Source organism: Solea senegalensis, linkage group LG2, assembly GCF_019176455.1.
Source record: "Solea senegalensis isolate Sse05_10M linkage group LG2, IFAPA_SoseM_1, whole genome shotgun sequence".
Classification (NCBI taxonomy): domain Eukaryota; kingdom Metazoa; phylum Chordata; class Actinopteri; order Pleuronectiformes; family Soleidae; genus Solea; species Solea senegalensis.
Genome location: NC_058022.1, coordinates 32,320,573 through 32,334,416, shown reverse-complemented (window position 1 = coordinate 32,334,416; position 13,844 = coordinate 32,320,573). Strand labels below are relative to the sequence as shown.

At 39.6% G+C, this 13,844-nt stretch overlaps 1 protein-coding gene across 2 annotated transcripts in view; it reads left to right on the top strand.

Moving 5' to 3' along the window:
* LOC122761439 (neuronal membrane glycoprotein M6-b-like) overlaps window positions 1–8,443 on the top strand; it is a 33,487-nt gene extending 25,044 nt beyond the window's left edge. For both annotated transcript variants that reach the window (XM_044016676.1, XM_044016667.1), the window contains exons 3-7: window positions 774–933; window positions 1,814–2,000; window positions 3,377–3,450; window positions 3,560–3,625; window positions 5,611–8,443. In XM_044016676.1, coding sequence (XP_043872611.1) covers window positions 774–933; window positions 1,814–2,000; window positions 3,377–3,450; window positions 3,560–3,625; window positions 5,611–5,763 — 640 coding nt within the window. In that variant the 3' untranslated portion in view covers window positions 5,764–8,443. The remainder of the gene's footprint in view (window positions 1–773; window positions 934–1,813; window positions 2,001–3,376; window positions 3,451–3,559; window positions 3,626–5,610) is intronic.
* The last annotated feature ends 5,401 nt before the right edge of the window (window positions 8,444–13,844 follow it).

Below are 13,844 nucleotides of genomic sequence, written 5' to 3'. Positions count from 1 at the left end.
GCGACTACAAAAAAGGAGTGCAGTGCTGACTGTGACATTGTTGGCACAGGTACTGCAATAAAAAATAATAGAATTTGAATTGGGATGATATAGTTTAGCGTAGGTCCAATACAAAGAATGCAACCGATGTGCTGTACATGTGCTAATTTTCACCTCTTGTCCCTAGTTGGGCTTATTTTAATATGCCTGCAACAGGTAGCGGTTGATAGTCAAATTGTGTCTGCAGCAGAAGAGAATAATCACATGATGAGAGGAAATGAGGCGAGAATAAAACACTGTAAAAACTATACATGGCCCTTCTACAGTAGCTATGCATCAGCAGAGTTGTTATTTTCCCATTAGTTGACTAATTGATTCAGTTATGACTGGTCAACTGTGACTAACTACCATCAATAGTTGTTAGCCGCAGCCTTATTATTGAGTGAGTTAAGTTGAATAGTGACAAATTCATTGTTTCCATTGCTATCTGTGATGCTAGTATTTCAGTCTAAAGTTTAGGGTCACCGCTAAATCACTCCTGAATCACTTTTTTCATGTGAAAACTTTACAGATGAGTGTCAAGTATCGAAATTATACATGCCGTGATAAAAACCACTCAGCTCTCAGCCCACGTTTTTCAAAATCAGGCATTGGAGTGGAGTTAGCAGCAGAAGAGGGGGTTTAGTTATACTTATATGTTTCCTTAATCTGTGATCCATATTTCTTACATAATAGCCAAGCATTATGTGTGTGGGTTTTCTTTTAATGACAACGTCTGCTCTGCTTGTGTTCAGGATCCAAATCTTTCAGTACATCATCTACGGCATCGCCTCCTTCTTCTTCGTCTACGCCATCATCCTGCTGGCTGAGGGTTTTTACACCACCAGTGCCATCAAGAAGGAGCTGCAGAGCGACTTCAAGACCACCGCCTGTGGACGCTGTATCACTGCCTTTGTATGTCCATGCAATGCACATGCTCACAAGCACACCATAACGTCCACTGACCTAGTACAATATAAAGACCATAGATAGGATTTCATTATTCTTGATGTTATCAGTTCATTATCGATTAATCTGCAGATTATTTTCTTGATTATTTGATTAGGTTTTTGGCGGAAGAAAATGCTGAAAATGGTGGAAATCCCAAATTATGTTGATTTAGTTTCCTGTCATATACGAGCAAAGAAACCAGAACATATTCACATTTCAGAAGCTGAAATAATAATAAGAAGAATATTTTGCATTTCAATAATTAAAAAAAAACCTCAGTTAATTTAGTGAGCATTTATTCATAAGTCATTGGTTAATCATTGCAGCCCTAGTAAAGATTAAACAAAACTTCCTCAAATAGAGGTCTGTAACATCAACAAATATCAAAGAATGTATAATTAAATAAGGTTTTAACTGTAAAGGCCAGTTAGAATACAAACACTCCATCAAAACAGTTAGTAACCATCCATATAAGGAGTTGTGTATTATTCCCACGGCAATTTACCATGGCCGTGTGAGCACTAAGGGTTAAACAGGAAACAGTGATGTATTATTTTTTATAAACCACACATTAGAAGGATGCAAAGTGTACACACATGTACACACTTAAAAACCCACTTGAGCCTTGAGGGTAAATCTGGCCCAGTTTCTTCTTTCCAGCTTGTTTACTCTGATCCCTCCATTAACATTAGCTTCAACACAGAGTGTGTGTGTGTGTGTGTGTGTGTGTGTGTGTGTGTGTGTGTGTGTGTGTGTGTGTGTGTGTGTGTGTGTGTGTGTGTGTGTGTGTGAGTGAGGCTTGTCGAGTAACAGTGCAACTCAAACTTTTTCTTTGCTCTTGCAGTTCATGTTCCTGACCTACATCCTAGCGCTGGCCTTCCTCGCCATCTTCTGCTTCACGGCGATCCCTGTGTTCCTCTTCTTCAACATGTGGAACACCTGCGCTGCCATGAGGTCACCGGATTTCTACAACAACATCACCGGCATCACCACCACGCTGGATTCCATCTGTGTGGATGTCAGGCAGTATGGTTAGTTCCTGTCACACACACACACACACACACAGCAGAACAATTTACATTCACTGATGTGAAGCTAATACACCATAAATTAATGAATGATGCTATTTTTGTGACTGACTAATTCATATTAGCTCATATATAATGTCTGTTAAAGGTCCAATTAGTAAAAATTAATAACATGTAATGGTTATACCGCAATTTCTAAGTGCCTCTGGCAACTAGGGTGGCCTATGCATACCAAAAAGGATATAAACATTCTTTCACTTTTTCTACCATTTTCTCGTTCTTCTTCACTGGTCTATGGTAAGAGTTTATGTGAGATTCTGCTTCAAAAAAATATTTTAAGTCAATTATATACTTATACAAAGTGACAAACTTATACAAACAATTTATGGATTATTTTAGAAAAACGTAACTGGGAGTGACGTACCCCCTCACTGTGTTCCAGTTCAGAAGTCAGAGAAAAAACATGGGCTAGCCTTTGTTAGCCATTGTTAGCAGTACCAGTTGATAACGACGCTCGACATGGTACAGTTTTTCACGCACTCAAACAGCGTGAAATTCTGTTTGTGTTTAATAATTCCCAGAGATATTTGATTGTCAGACAGTGGATCTGAGATATGTGTCTCATTCCCACAACAACAGAGGAAGTTGGGATTGAAAAAAGTAAATAAAATTGACCAAAAGTCAACGTCAAAGTCACATAAAACCCCTACGCTACTCTTTACTGTGTTTCTGTCAAGTTTTACGAGTAAAAATAAATAAATAAAAAACAAATTTTAAGAGCTTTTAGGTTTGCACATGAAAAGAAAACATCTCACCCCCCTTACATGTGTCGCGCAGACTCACCTGCAGGATTAAACACACACAGTTTTCATCTCTGGCAGTTTCCCACATAAAGAGGAGATTTAGATTATTCACCACCTGATTATTGAGCGCAGTATCGCTCCCCTGTGATTGCATATCTGCTTATCTGTTTCATGTACAGTATGTGACCCACATTTGAAAGACAGCTGGCCCTGCTCGCAGACTAGGACGAGGACCACATATGCTTCACTGGCAGTCAGAACTGAAAAATATTAACCCCAATTACAGCAAGCATCAAATTATTGATTCTTTTTTAATCATTTTATATGAACAAAATTACTTGAAAATGCATTTTTAAAAAGGCAGAAAATGTCAATTAAAGGGATTAAAAATGAAAAGAAAGAAAGATGAAGATCCATCTTTTTCCCGCAGGAGAGGCTCAAAGGCCTCGGACAGCAGCCGCCACGTTTCCTTTAATCTTTCATTCATAATGCCTTCAATCACACAGCGAGTCTCGCGGGAGAAGAGGGGAAAAAGCTTCTTGTCCCACATGTGACGTTTCATCTCTGATCCTGCAGGTATTATTCCCTGGAACGCCACACCGGGAAAAGCTTGTGGAGCTACACTGGGAGACATCTGTGACACGAATGAGGTGAGAGGACTCTGACCTGACCCTCTCTCACTTTCTTATCCATCTCTCTCTCCATCTATTGCTCCTTTTCATCCCTCACTGCTCTCCCTCTCTGTCTTCTCATCCACAGTTCTACCTTTCCTACCATCTCTACATCGTTGCTTTCGCCGGAGCTGGAGCCACCGCCATCGCATTGGTAAGCACCTCGTGTGATCTGCCGAAAGAAATATGCACGTTGCCATGGCGTGCTTATTGGTTGCCGGGGCAACGCCGCCTCTCATGCTTGTCGGCGTGCCGTCCTCTTGGGTTGAAATCTTACCCTGCAGCCTGGCTCTGTATGAGAATTGTGAGCTTTACTCTGCTGTGGAGGCGGACTTTTTTTGTGTGTTTCAGATAAGTGGGCTAAAAAAAAAAAATAGCGAGAAGAGAAGCACCTCTGCAGATGTTATTGGGTCAGTGCTGTGTAGTAGTTGACTAAATGTAGGCGGTGGAAACATGGAAAGGTGGAAAATTCACCGGTTGAACATTTTTTTATGATAGTAGATCAGGTTTGACAAACTCGTAACCATGTGTCCAGTGCCACATTTGTGTCCTGGATGACATAATAACAGGACAACAACATTAAATGGACTGTGTGCTTGAAGTTCCAGTCATTTTTGTAAATGTTAAGCATAATCTAAATATACAAGTTGGCAAAATGTGTAACATTAAGTCCAGTTTTAAGTTATTTTAACGCAATCTAAACATGACGTTAAATTGAATTTGTAAACATCACTAATGTCCTCTTGTATCTCTTACTTGCTGAGATTATTTTGTAATACCGCCTCATATGGATAAGGGAAGTACTGGTGCTTATGTTTCCCTACTTCACACACTGGTGACATCTAACGGTGAAACTGAGGATTGCAATAAAAAAACAAAAAAACAGACCCCTCCACTCAAACCACCCTTTCTAAAGTGTGTCAAGCAAATTACGGTGGCCTTCACATTCCAGAGATAATGCTTATTAATCTTCATTTGTGTAGCAAATCTTGCCACATGGAACATGGCGGCACAAGATCACAGCCTCCTTTAAGCGAGGCCCTTCCAGGACTGGACCTTTAAGTGAAATTTGGTGCCAAAAAACGTGTATTTAACAAATGTTTTGAACTATGTTTTTCTACACTCTTGACGTTTATTACCTAAGTTGATCCTTAGTATTTATTTCAACGCCATTCTAGAAGGACTGTTACCATAGTAACTGGACGCTAATGACAGAGAGCAGCTGTGTAATTTTACATGTAGGAATCATCTAAACATTACATCATCATTTCTCCAGTAGTGCCTCCAGGGACAAGGTGGACAGGCTTTTTTTCATGGTGGCCATTTTGAGAGATAAAAGCACACATTTCCATCCATCCGTCCGTCTTCTACGGCCTTATCCTCCACATGAGTGTCGTGGGGAGCACTGTGCCACTAATTTATTTTAATTTGAACAGAGCCACGGTTAATGTGCTGAAATTAAATAAAATTGCCGCCGTGAAACAAGCCTGTAGCTTCTTTATGCACAACTTAATAATAAACCTGGAGGGAAACAACCTGTCCAGCAGCAGAAAGCATTATACACTACCCAATCCCCCATTACTCCCTCGGTGCAGACCTGGCATGTGTGTTCACTACTGGTGTGTAATAAGGATAAAGGGTTAAATTAACTATCACTAATTGGTGTGTGTGCAATAAAATAATCATTGCTAATTGAGTGTAATATTTTTATAGACATTTCTGAGTCATTTTAGAATTAGTTGTGATTAACTCTTTGTGCTAATGCAGCACAGAGCTGTGCAGCAGGTAAATTGCCATGGGAATACTATACAACTCCTTATATGGACATCCTGTGGGTGTGTGTTTATAGGTCACATATTGTGTTTATAGGTCACATATTCAGTCTTTAAAAAATGCGTTTTTCCGTCTTCTTATGTGTTGTTGAGTCAAAATTATGATTCATTTTATGTCGTATTTTTCTGTAGTGATATAAAGTAGCAATAATTGTGCAGAAGTCACAAAATAAACTGTTCTAGGCTAGAGTAAAATGATGTTTTAAGCCTCTGTATATACTGTACATTTTAACATAGTAATGAAAAAAAAAAGCAGCTGAAATGCTCTGTGTTCTAAGGGTTAACAAAAGAAACCGTCTCTCATCAGATCCACTACTTGATGATTCTGGCAGCCAACTGGGCCTATCTGAGGAGCGCCGTTTCCACACACGAGTACCAGGACATCAAGACCAAGGACGACCAGGACGTAGAGGCCGAGGCGCGCTCAAAAGACGGCCAGAACTCCTCCTCCTACTCATAAGGACGAGAGCTCGTCTCCTGCCTTCACCCATCCCCCGTCCACGCCTCACACTCTCACAACACCCCACACACCCCCCACCCCCCCGTTTCACACAAACCACCTCGGTAATGTTTGATAGTCCCGCGGCCTCACGACTCTCCATCCTCTACCCCTCCAGAGTGCTGAGTCACAGTTGTGGGAGCACGCTCCCCCCACACTGGAGGGGAGGAGCATAGAGGGTCAGGAGAGGTGACGGGGTCAGACGGAGGCAGATGTTTCAGAGCAGTGGAGCTCGCCCTGACGCCCGCCATCCTGCCCGCCAGCCCGCCGGGGTAAGGCTCATGTACGGGTACATCAGTTCAGAAGCGTCTGCCCCCTCGCCCCCCCCACCCACCACCTCCCATCCCTTCGTGCTTTTGGGCGGCGGCTCGTGAACATGGCCCCCGGCGGTGACGGCCTCGCGCCCTGAGCCAGCACAGCCTCATGACACAGCCTACAAACACACACACACATACATAAAAAAACATTGTTCGCTGTCAGCGACCACCTTCCTCCATTTTGTTGGTGTTATATACACATATATATATATATTTATACTTATATATATATATATGTATAAACACTGTTTCATATATATATGTATACATATATATATACATATGAATATATGGCGTGAATGTGTATGAATCTTGTTGTTGTTTTTAATACTCTGAAGCGTATGCCAGGTTCTTTTACGATCCTTTTCCTTTTAACCTTTTTCTTCTTCATCTTTAACCTTTTTATTGCTTAATGCTTTATACATGTTGCACTATTTAAGAAACTTTACATTTGAAAAATACACAATGAAACCGTGAGGTAGCTTAACCCTTTAACACCTAAGCCTCAAAATGTCCGTCTGGACTTTTTCTTTTTGCTTATTTTAACCAGAAAAGGGCCAGAAAATGTCCTGTGAATAAGTTATTTACACATTAAAATAGTGTATTAACAACTGTAGTTGTACACAAACTCAAGATTTGGCATGTTAATATTGAAATTTGAACAGTATAAAATATTTAAAACAACATTTGTTTGAGTCAATGTCCAAAAACAGGCTAAAAAAGAGATGTATAGGCGATTTTCCAATGCTCTCCTCTATGGCGACAAAGCAACAGCGCGAGTGACATTACCGTAGTAACCACATGTTGGCTTTGACGTGCAACTTCTCAGCTTTCAGGAACCGTTGGACTTTTTCCGATAGCACAAACCGCCATGTAATTATGGTAATGCAAACACGCTGCCTGCGATACGCTCGGTGTTAAAGGGTTAAGGATTACGGAGACCAGAGGTGTCACGTTTAAAGGAATAGTGCAGGGAAAAATGTACAACATTCAACATTTAATATCTTTCTAAATAGAAAAACTATTCCTCTGGTGGTTAAAAATGAAAAACGCACACCTCAGGTATGAATTTTGAATCAAATCCGATCTTAGCCGATTTTGTTCTTTCACTTTCTTAAACACCACTGATTTCGGACACTGTCCTGTGTGTGAATTCTACAACATTCTATGACATTTTTTCTAGTATCCACTTGTAAATAACCAAGTTTACGGTTTAAAAAAAGGATTTACACACCTCCCAAAGAGGACACAAGTGTTTTGTTTTTTTGCCACGCTCTTCTATTATCAGTTTCCCCCCATGAATATATGTAAATGTACCCTTTGCGATGCGTGTTAGCGTTCAAAATACTAGCTCAGAATTCGATATAATAATTGTAAACGTAACATCTTGGATGAGAAGGATCCAGTGCAGTCATGATATGAATATGATGGAGTGAGATGCTTGTGATGTGTACATTTTAAAAAAAATTGAAGATTGATTTTTTTTTAATGTTTAATGGGTTTTTAGGCAGCTGAGCTCTTCTCGTGGTTCTGTATTAGTAACGATTTTTTTCCCCCCCCTCTTTACTTTTTCCCTTTTTTTTAATTCTCAATGTCACGCTTTCTCATAACGAGCAACAGATGCTGTTTTTTGGATGTTTACACTCTGGATAAAACAAAGTCAGGAATTTTCATAAATTGATTTTATAATCAAATATTCTTTACAAATCATAAAAGTATATTCTATATGGGTCATCACTGGTTAGTTTACCCTTACAAAAAAAGAAAGAAAAAAAAGCCTGAAGAAGAGTAGTTTTCTTTTCTTTTTTTAACTTTGATGAGATGAAGCATGTCAGTATCGTCCATGTGTGCAGCTGTCTATTCTGTATAAAAAAGAAAAAAAAGGACTATATTGCCATGTGTGTTATGTTGGATAAATATACGTGCTTTTTTGCCGCCGGGTTGATGTAAAACGGCAAACTTCAATTTCCTATAAGACAATACTACGTGTCAGGGTGTTGTTGTTTCCTCGTTACTTTGCATGAAGGAGACATGACTTTGTCTTTGCAGTTTTTCAGGTGATGTGTAGTCAATTGTACTGACAACTATGGTAGGCGGTGTTTGCCCCCTTCTTCTTCCTCCTCTTCCTCTTCCTCCACGCCCTCTGACCTCTCCCCGCCCACTCTTTTCTAAAGAAAACTCCATTGTACTTTGATGACATTGTAGTCCCTGTAGGTGTTTCATTATGGTTTTTATTTTTTAAGTTTCAAACAGTTCTATGACTCCCATATAGTGATGATTTTTGTAACCTTCTCTAGTAAAACCGATATTTTTTATTATCGTGACACTGTTGTCTGCTGTCTCTTTTCTTGACTTTGGCTCTTGTGTTTCATAAAAGTTAAAAAAAATATTTTCATATTATTATTATTTATATATGTGGAAAAATACCCATTAAACCCAAGTGGCTTGTGTAAGTTAACTTTTTGTGTTCAATCAAGTCCCAGAAAATTCATAAAATAATGGACGACATACTAAAGTGTGAAATTTTTGTCAAATTTTGGACGACATACTAAACTGACATTTTTGGTCAGGTTTCTAAAGTAGAATCTGTATTTCTGACAAAACCAAAATACAGAAACAGCACCCCTCTTTTCCTTTTTTGTACTGAACCAAATACTGAAAAACGACATTTCCTACAGGTGATGGTTTTTTTTTCTCTGTTTTAGCAAAATTGTTTTGAAATAACAACAATTTCAGCTGCCAGAGGACATGGACGTTGATTAATTACAGGTGGAGCTGCTCCTGCACAAGACACACTGATTTAAAAGCCTTTGTGTACTTTCCATGACTTGGTACATTCCACTCCTCCTCTCTGAGTCGATCTATTTGGAATGTTCCACTTCCTTTGTCGGAGTTGGAGCTTCTTCTACGCAGAGACAGAAACGGGAAGAAGAGGAGGAGCAGAGGGAACAAACATGTAGACAAACGTGTGGTAACTCCTGCTTAAAAATGACCCACACATTTCTTAGATTCTCTGTTGACGCTCTGTTCACACCTGCTGTTCACATCCGACCACAGGTGTTCAGATTACACCTGCTAATGCTAACGTGACGTCACTGCTCCACAGCAAACACACGATCAAATATGAACTTTCCTACTACAGTATGTCATCAAAAACGGTAAAATATAAATTCTTCACGTCCTCAAAGAACTGTCCAAAACGTCAAAGGATGACCTCAACAAAAAATGTCAATAGACCATTAAAACTGTTCAGAACTGTTCTAGTCTGGCCAGTAGCAGGTTAGCTGCTGCTAATGTGACGTCACTGCTCCACAGCAAACGTGTGTGTTATATTATATTATTTAGCAAACTATCCAATTATAAACTGTCAAAAATGTCACTATACCATTAAAACAAAAAAAAAGAGAATGAGTATCTAGTCTGGCCAGTAGGAGGCAGGTTAAGTAAAAAAAACTGTTCAGGAGCAGTGGTAGAATTTCAAAATAAAAGTGTCCCTGTTGATATGGACCAATATATAGTTGACAATAAAAATGTTTTCATGTATTTTCCTGTACATTCCATGTACATTTCTTCACTCATTAACTGCAGTGAGCACATTTGAACACTTTAAAGTGGACACTGCTTTGCTTCATCATGTCCTCTGACTGAATAAGGTCCTTATCATAAGAATTTAGGAATAATAAAAAAAAAACAAGCTTGATTTCATTCTTTAAAAAACAGTAGTTTGTTGTTAGTTTACACCTGACATGGAAATGTGTCGGGATGCACGTTATTATCGTTATGGGCAGATATTGGCTTTGAAAAGTTTTATGGGATATGTGCGAGGTCTGCCATGACTAATGACTAATGACTGCACTCTGATATATGGGCTTATTATCATTATTATTATTATTATCATTATTATTATAAGAAATAATTAAAACTGAATATTTTTTGGTTTGTGGATAAAAAATAGACATTTGAGAATCATCATTTCCAGGTTTGAGAAACACTGATCAACATTTTTCAAACATTTTCTGGCCCAAACAAATACTCGATTAATGGAGAAAATTATAACATTAACATTTCCTGGATTCTTTGTCTTTCTGTAACGATCAGAAAACAACATCATTTGTATGTGAAGAAAAATTAAATGAAAGGTGTGTTTGTTTATATGTGAAGCAGTGATGTCACATTAGCATTAGCAGGTGTAATCTGAACACCTGTGATCATATCCCTCAGGACGGATGTTAACAGCAGGGGTGAACAGAGCGTCAACAGAACATCTAAGAAATGTGTGGATCATTTAGGCAGCAGTGACCACATGTTTGTCTCCGCTGTCCTCGTCCTGCTTCTGTCTCCGTGTGTCGTGTCGAAAACTCATAGTATAGTATGTCGTCCAAAATCACCAAAAAAAAGTCATAGTATAGTATGTCACCTGATCATGTGTCAGAGTCTGAGACTGAGACTGAGACAGATATGACGACCACATTTTATAATCCTATTTTCAATACTATCAGTCAAAATCTCCTGATTAATTAATCTTAGAGCAGTTCTGTGGTTGTGGACCACAACCTGTTGACTGCTGGACTGGGACAACCCTGCTGTTGTGGAACCGACCTTGCCGTCTTGCAGGTTCTAATAACTGCCGAATTTAAAATAATAATGGATGAGAAACTTAAGAAACATCAAGACACTCACCTTAAGATCAGCTGCACAAATAGCTCAGTCCATCTTAAGATGACTTGTGTCTCTGAGGTTGTGAGTTCAACTCTTACTGTCAACTGAACTTCTGCACTACTTTCAAACTTCAGACCAAAATAGAAGTTAAAAATACCAGCAACCTATTGTTCTGTAGCTCAGTTAGAATAGCTCCTGCTGGAAGAACTGGACTTGTATGTCTGATGTTGTCAGTTCAAGTCTTATGAAGAACTCAAGTGTTTGAGTTCAGTGTTCAAAGTAAACAGTCAAAAGCTCTAAGAGAACGTGAAGAACTCCGAAGAGCAGGTAGCTCAGTGGACAAGAACGCTGCTGTGAAGTCCTCAAGTCATAGGTTCAGTTCTTGTGAGGAGCAGGTCCTTTTAAAGCGCCACATCCTAACTCAAGATTAAAAGCAGACAGCAATCTTAGACGAAGGCGGCCTTTGTGGTGTGGTGGCTTTGTTCCAAACCATAAGGTTGTGTCTCAACAGTGAGATCGGAGGTTCAGTTCCCAACCTGGCCGTTGTTCACTGCAACAGATCCAAACCTAACCTCTTGCTGACTGACACAACCACACAGCACACCAGGTGACCAACCCTGAGTGTGTCATACCACCCAGGTGGCCAACCCCGAGTGCGTCGTACTGCCCAGTCAAGCTTCCTGGACACTCCCAGGCAAGTGCATCGTACCAACCAGGTGACCAACCCCGAGTGCGTCGTACCGTCCAGCAAAGCAAGTTGGAAGGGTGGTGGCTGTGGCCAAAGTATAAGTACAGCAAGTCTAAGTCCCACAAGCAAAACAGTTGGAAGCATGGTGGGGGCCGAAGGCCCCCACCCCCAGGACAACTGTCTTAAATCCGCATTAAGACAGTTGGGTGGTGGGGCGAAGGCCCCACCAAGTGTCTTATTACCCTCCACAGTGTAATATAAAGTATTTGACCTTTGACCCTTCCTGCCCACCCCTCCCTACCTGACCTGCCCCTCCCACCACCTGTCCCTGCCCTCCCTCTCCTCTCCTCTCACTACCTGTCCTGCCCCTCCTCTCCTCAACTCTCACTACCTGTCCTGCCCCTCTTCTCCTCACCTCAACTCAACTCTCACTACCTGTCCTGCCCTCCTCCTCAACTCTCCTACCTGCCCTGCCCCTCCTCTCCTCACCACCTGCCCTGCCCCTGCTCCAACCCCACCTCTTGCAACCTGCCCTGCCCCACCCTGCAAGGCTGCGGAATGGAACCTGCAAGGCTGTGGAATTGAACCGGTCACCTTGTAACTCACACATTCCCATGGTTGTGAACAAAACCACTGCACCACCAATTCCTACTGTAATTAGGACTTTCGGTCTCCTTTCAATCTTCACTTTGGATGTTGACCTTTAAAACATGTTGGTCCTCACAAGAATTGAACCTACAACCTCTGGACTTCACAGAAGCATTCTTGTCCACTGAGCTACCTGCAACTGCTCTTCGTTCACTTCTCTTAGAGCTTTTGACTGTTTACTTTGAACATCGCACTCAAACAGTTCACCATAAGACTTGAACTCATAACCTTCGACATACAAGTCTTATTCCTCCAGCATGAGCTATTCTTACTGACCTGCAGAACAACAAGTTGCTGGTATTTTTAAATTCTTATGTTGGTCTGAAGTTCTAAAGTTGGAGGAAGTTGAGTTGATCTCACAACCTCAGTGATCCAAGGCTCCTTCTGATGGTGTGAGCCATTCATTACTATGATTATTTTTTGAATTACTTGGTGTACTCAGAGACACTTGTCATCTTCTGATGGACTGAGCTATTTCTGCAGATGATCAGAGGGTGAATTTCTTGGTGTTCTTGAGTTTTTAACATTCTCTTCTCTGAGTTTTTCAAACATTAGAATCACCTGAAAAAAATCATAGTATAGTATGTCGTCCAAAATCACCTGCAAAAGTAATAATATAGTATGTCGTCCAAAATCACCTGCAAAAGTAATAGTATAGTATGTCTTCCAAAATCAGTCCAAAACTCATAGTATAGTATGTCGTCCAAAGTCAGTCAAAAAAGTCATAATATAAAATCAGTCCAAAAAGTCATAGTATAGTATGTCCACACGAATGACGGCGCACTTGACCGCAGTTTCTGGCTTCAGAGTAACCCTCTTATTCCCATTAAAAAGAACATAAATGTCCATTTTTTTACATTTTTTTCGTTGTCCCAACACTAACTTATGCTTCCCTTCCCGATCACAGGTAGTCTTCTTCTTCTTGTCTTGTCCGGTCACAGGTCACTTCCGGGTCACGTAACTCGCATTTATCAAAATTGGATTAAACGGGAAACGCTCGTTATCCGTTTTTTCCATTTTTCATTTGAGCACACAATCGGAAATTGGAAAAACGAGTCGTTATCCGTTTTTTGATTTTGATTTTGTAAACGAATTTGAGAAAACAAGTCGTTTTTTCGTTTTTTTAATGTATGGTTTTATTTTGAAAAACGAATGAACGAACGATACATGACATTTTTGTCAAATTTTAGACGACATACTAAACTATAATATTTTTGTCAAATTTTAGACGACATACTAAACTATAATATTTTAGACAACATACTAACCTATGACATTTTTGTCAAACTTCAGACGACATACTAAACCATAATATTTTTGTCCAATTTCAGACGACATACTAAACTATAATATTTTTGTCAAATTTTAGATGACATACTAAACTATGACATTTTTTGTCAAATTTTAGACGACATACTAAACTATAATATTTTTGTCAAATTTTAGATGACATACTAAACTATGACATTTTTTGTCAAATTTTAGACGACATACTAACCTATGACATTTTTGTCAAATTTTACTTCACCCCACCCATAATCACAAAAGAATCAATAAATATCTATATCAGTTTCTGATATTTTATGTAATTTTTCAATTATTATCATGTGCTCATTATACCAATTTAAACACATTTATTTTGAATTAGATGCTACAGATTGAATAAAACATTAAATATATGTGTGTAATTGGTATCAAGAGGAAAGAGCCAGTGAAACATACTATCAGCA